This window comes from Carlito syrichta, unplaced genomic scaffold (assembly GCF_000164805.1).
Source record: "Carlito syrichta isolate Samal-C Ts95f unplaced genomic scaffold, Tarsius_syrichta-2.0.1 Scaffold70195, whole genome shotgun sequence".
NCBI classification, from domain to species: domain Eukaryota; kingdom Metazoa; phylum Chordata; class Mammalia; order Primates; family Tarsiidae; genus Carlito; species Carlito syrichta.
This window is the reverse complement of record NW_007014291.1, coordinates 33,413-43,644: the sequence shown is the minus strand read 5'-3', so window position 1 is coordinate 43,644 and position 10,232 is coordinate 33,413. Positions and strand designations below refer to the sequence as shown.

The following is a 10,232-nucleotide window of genomic DNA, read 5'->3' as shown; positions in this document are numbered from 1 at the left end:
CGGGGCCCGCCGGCGCGCGCCGCAGCCCGGGAAGCGTTTTCCTCCCCATTTGCCGTGCAGAGCCATCTCTCCAAACCCAGCCCGGCTGTTCTGTGAGTAAAGGGTGCTTCTCCCATTTTACCGGTGGCTTGCTCGAGGTCTCCCTCCCAGGAAACGGCAGCGCTTGTCCGAAGCCGGGCCTGACTCGAGGCCAGTGACTGCGCTTTGCAGGCACAGTGGCCGCTCCCATACCCTTGTCTGATCACGGATTCCTCAGGCTGGTCTTGGTCGCCGCTCTCCAGGTGGGGGTCGTCAGCTCCAGCCCCCCTCCTCAGGAGCCTAAGCTGCTTTGTCACGCACAGTTGCCACTCTGCTCAGCCGGAGACAGCGTTCCACCAACACTGACTCAGGGTCTGATAACAAGAGAAAGATAAGACATAGTTATAATAAGACAGTATCAGGGCATGTTGAAATCAAAGGAAAGTACCTTCGGTGTGAGATTCTGGTAGCCTTGTTTAACCTATAATTTAGTAAATGTGGAAATAGGTTCACAGTTATTAAGTAACTGTTGTAGGTTTACATTTGGGGGTGAAGTGCTGATCCAACCTAGGTTTCTCTACCTTCGGAACCTATGTACTTTGTATACTACAGGTTTGGGGTTTTTTCCATTAATTACCTACATCTCTACTTACTTTTATTTTTTTGAGTTGGAGTCTCACTCTGTCACCCAGGCTAGAGTGCAGTGGCACACTCATGACCACCCCAGCATCGACCTGCTGGGCTCCAGGATCCTTCTGCCTCAACCTTCCAAGTAGCTGGAACTACAGGCGCGCGCTACCACACACAGCTAATTCTTTATTTTATTGTAGAGACGAGAGCTCTACAATAAAAAAAATGTTTAAATTAAAAAATAAAATAAAATAAATTTGCCAGGTGATTCTAATGTTCAGTAAGGGCTCAGGCACGCGCTACCATGCCCAGCTAATTTTTTATTTTATTGTAGAGATGAGGGCTCGCCAAGTTGCCCAGACTGGTCTCGACCCGTGGGCTCCCAATGTGCTGGGATTACAAGCTGAGCCACCAAGCCCAGCCCATCTCTACTTACATAGTCTGCATGGTCGACCAGTAGTTCTCAGAGTGGGGGCCTCAACCAACAGTATCAGCATCACCTGGGAACTTGTTAGAAATACATCTCATTTCTGGACCCTACCTCAGACCTACTGAGTCAGAAACTGGGCCTGGGACCCAGCAATCTGATTTGACAAGCCCTCAAGGTGATCTGGATGCACCTTAATTTTTGAGACCTACTGGTGCCAACCAGTTACTCTCAAACTTTAATGTATGTCTGATTCACCTAGGAGTCATGTTAAAATGTAGTCTATTTCTAGCCTGAGAAGAGTGGTAGTGAGCCACTCAGTGAAGGAGCAGACCATCTCTGAGAATGGGTATAGGGAGAGACCTGAGACTTTCTAACAAGTAGTCCTCAGCACATTAGAGTCACCTGGGGAGCTTTTAAAAAACAGAGTACCTGGGCCCCACAGCCCCTAACTAGTAAGTCAGAATCTCTGGACTGTGGAGGCCAAGTAAAAATTTGCCAGGCAGGCCGGACTCGGTGGCTCAGCCTGTAATCCTGTGCTTTGGGAGGCCGCGGGTTTGAGACCCACGTGGGCAACTTGGTGAGCCCTCATCTCTACAATAAATCAAAAAATTAACCGGGTGTGGTAGCGCGCACATGTAGTTCCAGCTACTTGGAAGACTGAGCAGAAGATCGCCGGAGCCCAGCAGGTCGAGGGTACGGTGGCCGGGAGCATGCCGCTGCACTCCAGTCTGGGCGACAGAGTGAGACTCCAACTCAAAAAAAGAATTAAAAAATTTTTAAAAATAAGAAAAAAAAGAATTTGCCAGGTGATTCTAATGTTCAGTAAGGGTTCAGACCCCTTGTGTGAGGTTTGGAGTCAGGCAGTTACGGATTTGAATCCCAGCAACTCCACTTATCTACTGTGACCTTGGACAAGTTACTTAACCTCACCTAGGCATATTTTTTTAATTGATTTATTTTGATTAATTATTATAGGAATAATACTGACTTTTGTATATTAGTTCTAATAATTTGTCTACAGATTCCTTTAATTCTCAATGTAGATAGTCCTATAATTGACAAGTAAAGACAGTTTTTTCTCTTTACAATTTGTCTCTAAATTCTTTCCCTTTCTGTAGTCATTTATTGAACATCGCACCGACCATTGTCTACATTTTACTGTTGATTGGAACCATGAGAGTAGGCATCCTTTTCTTGTCCCTGATTCAATGCAAATGCTTACCATTTTCTTGTAGGTTTTTTTTTTTTTTTTTAATTAGAGACAGGGTCTCCATATGTTACCCAGGCTGGTTAGCAGAGCTCCTGAGCTCAAGTGATCCTTCTGCTTCAGCCATTTAAGTAGCTGGGACTGCAGGTGTGTGCCACCACACCTGGCCATCCTAGTGATATTTTTTTCATTTACAAGATGAGCATAAGTGATGCTTGGCTTACGAGGTGGTTTAAAGATTCTACAAGACGTGTGCATGAAACACCTGTGTCTACAGACAGAAACACTGGGGATATAGTCAGCCTTAGGGAGGTCTGTGCTGGGAAGTTTGTTTGAGAACCCAGTGGAGGTGAGCTGGTGACTGCACCCCCTGACCTGCTGCAGCTGCTATCTGTGTGCTCCTGCCCACAGCGAGCAGGCAGCCGGTGTGGAAGAATGGCAGTGAGCCACTCAGTCAAGGAGCGGACCATCTCTGAAAACAGCCTGATCATCCTACTGCAAGGCCTCCAGGGCCACATAACCACCGTGGACCTACGGGATGAGAGTGTGGCCCACGGACGTATAGACAACGTTGATGCTTTCATGAACATCCGTCTGGCCGAAGTCACCTACACGGACCGTTGGGGGCATCAGGTCAAGCTGGACGACCTCTTTGTGACAGGCCGTAATGTCCGTTATGTTCACATCCCAGATGACGTGAACATCACCACCACGATTGAGCAGCAGCTGCAGCTCATCCATCGGGTGCGCAACTTTGGGGGCAAGGGCGAGGGCCAAGGCCGGCGGGAGTTTCCCTCCAAAAACCATAAATGAGGCTGTGCCCTCAGCAAGCTCTGGCTTCCACTCCGGTTCCTTCAGTGTCTGAACCAGCTCCCTGCCATCCCTCCCTGCCCAGAACCTGGGAAAGGGTAGGGCCAGCCCAGAAACTGGTGTCCAGCAGACACCGCCTATTATAGCTGCCTTTCTGAGGGTTCCACCCCCTAGAGTCACCCTGGGACCCAGAATCCTATCTGTCTGTGGCCTTGGGGTAGGTGACAGTGCCCCTTTTGGATCATTTGCATCAGAATTCTGACTTACTGACTTAGGGAATCTGTCAAATAGTTTTCAGTTCTCTTCGAGTGAGGATTATTACATGTGCTCAGGCTGAGCTGCCCCCAAGTGTCCCCTTTTCCCTGGCAATTGTGTTCATTTTCTAGTAAAGCCAGACTTGGGTACAATCGAGTCCATGCCTCATGCTTTCCCTGCTGTGTGCTGTGCTCTCCGATGGTCCTGTGTGGCTGGGGTGCTGGGTCACAAACTTGGTTACACATTGGAATCACCTGTCCCACCCTTAGAGATTCAGGTTTCATTGGTGTGGGATGTGGCCTGAGCACTAGGATTTTTTAAGCTTCCCAAGTGATTCTAATATGTCACAAAGTTTGAGAATTGTAGTGGGAGAGTACTATTGTTCAGGTGGAAAGTGGCCATTCTATTCAGATTCTCTGTTTAGGAAGCTGTTAGTCTTACTGCTGCTTCCTGAAGCAGAGAGGTTGTAGTATGGGAGCTCAGCCAACAGCAGAAATCAGTCTCCAGTTCTGAGAGTCATTGGGTTCTCAGAGTTAAAACCCAAGTCTTTGTGGTAGCTGCCCTGTGGCCATTCCAAACCTGCCACAGGTAGTGAAAGCAGCTCTGTCCTGTGAAACCAGAGAGTTTGTGTTCATCAGATATCCACAGAGTACGTGCCATGTGCCAAGGTCTTCTGCTGAGCACACATTGTTGAAAATGGTTTGAACCTTCCTGGAGGGGAACTTGTAATCTAGTGGGGGACATGGTCATGGAAAACAAGATGAAGTTTAGCTTGAGCCAGACGTGGTAGCTTATGCCTATAATCCCAGCATTTAGGGAGGCGGAGGTGAGAGGATTATCTGAGTCCAGGGGTCTGTGGCCAGCCTGGGAAACTTGGCTAGACCTCGTCTCTACAATACATAAACTAGCTAGGTGGGTGGCACTCGCCTGTGGTTCCAGCTACTTGAAAGACGAGGCAGAAGGATCACCTGAGCCCAGCAGGTTGAGGCTGCGGTGGCTATGAATGAGCTTGCCACTGTACTCCATCCTGGGCAACAGAGTGAGACTTGACTCAAAAAAGAAAAGAAATCTAGCTTGATAACAGCTGTAGCAGAGTTTTGAATAAGTCAGGGCCCCAATCTGAAGACCCTCCTTTCTTGAGGGAACTTTGAGAGAGCAGGGTTCATTTGGGCACCAGCAGCCCAAGGGTACTGCATTCACATTCTAGCTCAATCTTTGTCCAAGTGTTTTCCACAGACCACCCCATCAGAACCACCTGGGATGTGTAAGAAATGCTCTTTCCTGGCTCCTCCTCACCCCAGAGTTGAACCAGAACCTGAGACCCAGGAATCTGTATTAGTGGCCACCCACCATGATTCTTCTGTATATGCTGTATTTATTTCATTACCTATAGATCTAGAATCCCCTTAGACTCCATCCTTTGCCTTCAGGAGCAAACAGAGGGTCCTAGCAGGGAGATAACCACTTCTCTGCATTTCTGGGCTCCTTTGACAACTGGAGTTAAGGAGACTGACACCACAAGGAGACTGCTGGTAAAAGAAGCCAGAGGGCAGGCCCGGAGGGAAGGTCCATACCAGAAATGTCCCCATGCTTTTGGCAAGTGGGAGGACAGATGAGGAACCGGTGGGGAGCCCTCCCAACAGCCTCCCTTGCAGACCTTTCCCACATGTCTGCACACATGTCCAAAGATGAAGAGGGCTTAGCTGGGGTTTTGGCCTAGGGATGGAAGAAAGGTCTGGCTCTAAGGCTTTGATAGTGCCAGAGGCTTCTATGTCCTTAGCAGAGCCGACAGGGGAAGTGGTAGGGCTAGCATGCATCGCTGAAAGACTCAGGACATGTTCCTTAAGCGTTGTGTGCCACGCCCTTATGGGCCCTCTCCTTCCTAGACAAGGCCCTGCCTGGGAAGACAGAATGAGGAGAAGGAGCCAAGCCCCTGGGTTAAAGCACAGCTGAGTCTTCAAGCCCCAAGGACATGGGTCTTTTGTAATCTGGTCCCAACTTGCTGGAAAAGGCTGTCAGGGGCCGAGTAAGGGTTGAAGGAGTTCTGTACCCATCAGTCTGTGGGAAACCAGGAAATCCCCAGTTGCCACTGGTCAGCCACTCTACTATGTGCGAAGCACAGTGATAGCAAGGGAATGTCAAGATGAAAAAGGGTCTTGCCCCTAGGGAACTGACATTCTAGCAGAAGAGACAGATAATACACCAAAAAAAGTAAAAACACAGATGACTGTGAAGGAAATAAATAAGCTCCTTCAAGAGGGAATAATAGAGGTAGTTATATTTTGAAAAGTGATCTGAGGAAGTGAAATGTAAACTGAGAAGGAGCCTGTCATGGAAAGAGCCAGGGCAAGGTTCCCAAGGTAGGAAAGCTTGGGGGTTTGGGGCCATCATAGTACCATTTTGAAACTGATGGAGGGGAGAGAAGCAGGTGAGTGATGAGAAATGGGAGGGAGCAGGGCAAATAACGCCTGTGGGCGAAGCGTGTAGCTGCTTCCACTTTCTGGTGAGAAATTGTCTGTAACTCGCCTAAATTCCTATTTTGTTCCACTCAGCCAAAATAACAAACTTAATTGCAGTCAATTCAAAAATACCCATTTTCCTTGTAGTTATGTTTGAATTCTAGGGTGCTCCCTTCATGGCGCCAAAGCATGGTAAGGGTAGTCTGATTTGGTGGTCATCCCTTCACACTAGCGTCTACTGACATGTTCTCGTCTTGTGGTCTTTTGTCATCAGCCCATGAAGCTTGCTGCTGAGTTGCTCCTTCCTGACCAAAAGACCCCTCCAGCTGTAACCCATAGCCCTCTCTTCTGCCTTCCCCACATTAGGCTCAGGAAATTATTGGGTCTTAGGTGAGTTAGGCTCTGTTTGACCAAATGCAGCCCACAGCCATTTCTCCAGAGGGTTTTGTTACCACCCTGGTGCCCCACCTGGGAAAAGGAGCAGAGCTTTTCTCTGCTTTTCAGTCCCTTAGACCAGGGGTCCCCAACCCCTGGGCCATGGACTGGTACCAGTCCATAGCCTGTTAGGAACCGGGCTGCCACAGCAGGAGGTGAGAGACTGACAATGGAGAATTCATCTGTATTTATGACTGCTCCCCATTGCTAGCATTACTGCCTGAGCTCCGCCTTCTGTCAGATCAGCAGCAGCATTAAATTCTCATAGGAGCAAAAAGCCTATTGTGAACTGTGCATGTGAGGAATCTGGGTGGCAGACTCCTTGTGAGAATCTAATGCCTGATGATCTGAGGTAGAAATGAGGCACTGATGTAATAATAGAAAAATAAAATGCACAATAAATGTAAGGCACTTGAATCATCCTGAAACCATCCCATCTCCCCTCCATCCATGGAAAAACTATCTTCCACAAAACCAGTCCCTGATGCCAAAAAGGTTGGGGACTGCTGCCTTAAACCCAATTGATACCCCCAGTTACCAGGCTGAAAAGTTTCTTTTTTCTCAGCACCACCCCCAGTCTCAAGCTCCCAGATCCCCCAGTTTTCTAAATTTGTATCTGCTCAGAAATTCTTTCCATTCCTCCCTGAAAGCTAAGCTTTTGGAATTCAGAAGCTAAAAATGGACTCTGCATTCTGTTGTATCATTTGTTTCCTGAGGTAACAAATGCAGAATATCCTATCTGTGTAAGAGAAGGGCTGAGGAACACCACGGAAAAGATGAGACACACCATATATGTTATTGTCCCAGCGGAGTCTGGGTTGCATGCTGCCCCTTGCCGTGGCCTTTGTCCAGGCATGTACCTCCACCCTTCCCGCAGCTTCAGCCATGGTGGGTGCCCAGCTGATTACTGAACCCTCAGGAATTCTGAGTGCTTAGGTGGCACAGAGTGTCTCCTCCCTCCTCTCCCATTCTTGGAGAGAAGAATAACAGGGGTCTCTTGTTTGGAAGGAGGGGACTACCAGGACTCTGAGGAAAGCTGGGTGGGCATATAGTTCAAAGATCCAACCTCTCCAGAGGCATACAAATGGCACATCATGTCCAGCTCTCAGCATGACCCTGCTGGATGGGACTTAAAGGACAGTATCCAATTCTGGGAGTTCCCATCTGGCATCCTTGGCTGAAGGGTCCCTAAGGGCAGTAGGGATCCCCTGAGTTCTCATCAGTGTTCCAGAGGGACTCAGAGAAATAGCACATAGTATGTGAAGGGTGACCAAACTGGCTTAGCATGTGCTTTGGGGTGGACTTTCACCAGTAATGTGCTGGTTACATTGGCCTGCTCCTCCTGGCCACAAGCTATAATGGCTATAATATTAGGCTATCATCAATCAAAAGGAAGAAAATAACTTGATGCAGGTTGCACGGGAGACAAAATTTACCTAATATGAGGCTCGTATAGAGAAAAAGACCAAAAAAGTCCATGAAGGTGGGAAGTTTGGGAATTACTGATCCAGTCCAACACCATCATTTTATGGTTAAGGAATCTGAGGCCCAGAGAGGGAAAAGGGTTCTCTCTAGGTCTCATGGCTAAGTTAGAGGCAGAGTGCCAAGATGGGCATCGTAATGCATCAAAAATAGCTACTGTTTGTTGCCTCTCAATATGTGCCATGCCCTGTGCTCAGGGCTCCTTGAGGGCAAAGGTAATGTCTGGTATCACTGGGTCTCCAGTGTCTAGCTCAGTGCCCTGCACACAGCAGGCACTCAAGCTTTGTGGAATGAACATAATCTTATTGCATCATTATAACAACCCTGTGTATTAATAGCCCCATTTTATAGATGAGCCAACAGGTGCAAAGATATTAAGTGGCCTGTCCAAGGTGAACAATAGAATGGGGATTTGAACTCAAGTCTCTGAACTCCATGATCTTAACTACTATACTGTTCTGTTTCCCAGCACTCTTGGCCTCATACTGATGATAGTAAGAGGTCCCTCTGCTCACCTCAGTGATAGTACCCAGCTACAGCGTGTGAGTCTAACTCCCCAATCTTGCCACACCCAGGCCTTGGAGTTTGGCCACAAAGAGAAGCCAGAGCCAGCCAGTAAGTAGGACTGGGGTTCGGAAGCCCAAGGAAGCCCCTGGGATTGAAGGTCTCTTCTCTCCTTCTGTGATAGGCAAATCTGCCTGTACCTCATCAAGCAACCATCTCATGCTGTTATGACAGGCATCACTTTGTTATGGCAGCACCGCCTGCCAGGAAGCCCAGGGGTAGAGAGCCAGCAGGAGAGTATGTCACCATGAGACATGTGTGTACATGTCACCCAGCGGTCTCGTCATATTGGTGTCCTGATTACAGTTTTTCATTTCCTCTGGCTGGCACTTTTAGTCTCGACCCATTACCTCTTCTCTGCCCTCTTTCTCTTCCTCCTCCTCTCCTTTGTCAAAATCCTACATTTTAAATCAGCTGAGAGTCTCCTGGGAGTGGGGATGGTGGTGTCAGCGCTGAGTGATTCATCGAGCTGATAATTAGAGCTCTGAAATAACCCAAAACTCATTCTTGTCAGAGTCAGGGCTTCCGGAATCCCTAGGCTTTTCCTTTTGACAGAGAGAGGAGCTTGGTGGGCTGGGGCCTGGCTTCCTTATTTTTGGTCATCCACCTTGTTGAAGCTCTACAGCTGAGATGAATGTGCATACTCACTGGGTCCTGTGAGAAGCTGTTTCCATAACTCACTGATTCCTCACAATGATCCCCAAAAGTGTGATCCCTGCTATGATTAGCTGTGTACCTTTGGATAGATTAATTTCCTTCTCAGAGCACTAGCTTCCTCACCTGTAAACAGCTGCTTAATGCTAATGTCTCTAAAGTGCTTAACACAGAGTGTAGCACAACGGTGGGCTGGCGCTGTTCTGATTATTTTGTTATTCAGCCCTATTAGCAGCTCAGTGGGCACCTGGCATTCAGAGCGACAAAGAAAAGGACATAGGCAGAGGCAGCCAGACCTCACTCACACCTGCTCTCATGTCCTGGCACTGCCTGTGTAGAGCTAAATGAACATACAAGTGTCTGGCCACACACGCTGGGAAAAACCAGCAGTGCACCCAGACTTAGACACACACGTGTGCCCACACACCACACAGATACAGAGTGACCAGGAGATAGCTGGAAAGACAGCCATGAATGAGACAGTCATAAGCAGCAAGCACCCTGACTCACACCTCTGAGACAAAGGAGTGGGGTTATGGCCGCTGGTGCTGCTGCCACTGAGCCTCTCTAGCTGCTTCTGCTTGCCAAGGGAGGGAAGCCCGGCTCTCACAGGGCCCCAGTGAGTCACTAGCCTGATGCAATCCCTTTAAAGGGCTCATCTGCTGGTGCAAGAAGCTGATTCATGGAGGGCGTGGTTGCAGGAGGAGGAGGAGGAGAAAGGGACCGAAACTGCAGCAGGAGAGACTGAGGTTAGACGACTGAGATCGTTAATATGAACTCTTCACAATAAGCCTCCCTGGGTCTCCTCTAGGGATCTACAGATAGAAGCTGCCGTACTTGTATTTCTACAAAGGCGAGGGACCTAGAGAGAAATTAATTGTGAGCGCTGCGACAGGAATTTCTCTTTTGTTGAGCCTAACCGCAAAGCTTTCTGCACAGAGTTTCAGAAGCCAGGAAATGGGGATCAAGGAAGAGTCACTTTTTTCATAAATACACCACAACTGACCGATCTTCCAACTGCTGGAGACCTCGTCTTCCCTGCAGGGCGAGCTCAGGGTTCGCCAAGCTCTGTGGAGTCAAGACGGGGCGGTGCCTTCGTCCCAGCCTCACCGCAGGCAAAGATAAGCGGTAAGTGCCGCCCATTAGAGCCTCAGCCTCCAATCGTTTAGCAGGTTTCGGCTCAGACCCCGCCCTGAGCCAATCCCCAATCTGGTTCTGGCCTACGGCGCGAAGGCTTCCGCCCGTCGTCAAGATGGCGCCCCAAAAGGAAGGCCTTGGGGCTGAGACG

General features: G+C 48.8%; 1 protein-coding gene and 1 non-coding gene across 2 annotated transcripts in view; both read left to right on the top strand.

The window, feature by feature from the left end:
• Positions 1 to 47: 47 nt before the first annotated feature.
• LOC110594342 (U7 snRNA-associated Sm-like protein LSm10) lies at positions 48 to 3,506 on the top strand. Its single transcript, XM_008052318.1, has 2 exons — positions 48 to 92; positions 2,697 to 3,506. Exon 2 carries the CDS (start codon positions 2,721 to 2,723, stop codon positions 3,096 to 3,098), a length of 378 nt encoding a protein of 125 aa, XP_008050509.1. The 5' UTR covers positions 48 to 92; positions 2,697 to 2,720; the 3' UTR covers positions 3,099 to 3,506.
• A 6,408-nt stretch (positions 3,507 to 9,914) lies between these two features.
• Positions 9,915 to 10,232, top strand: part of LOC103254178 — a 23,623-nt gene continuing 23,305 nt past the window's right edge. Inside the window, exon 1 of the transcript XR_503942.1 lies at positions 9,915 to 10,072. This is a non-coding gene — a transcript (uncharacterized LOC103254178). The remainder of the gene's footprint in view (positions 10,073 to 10,232) is intronic.

Coding starts and splice junctions, on each gene's coding strand:
- LOC110594342 (XM_008052318.1), top strand. CDS start 2,721: ATGGCAGTGAGCCACTCAGTCAAGGAGCGGACCATCTCTGAAAACAGC.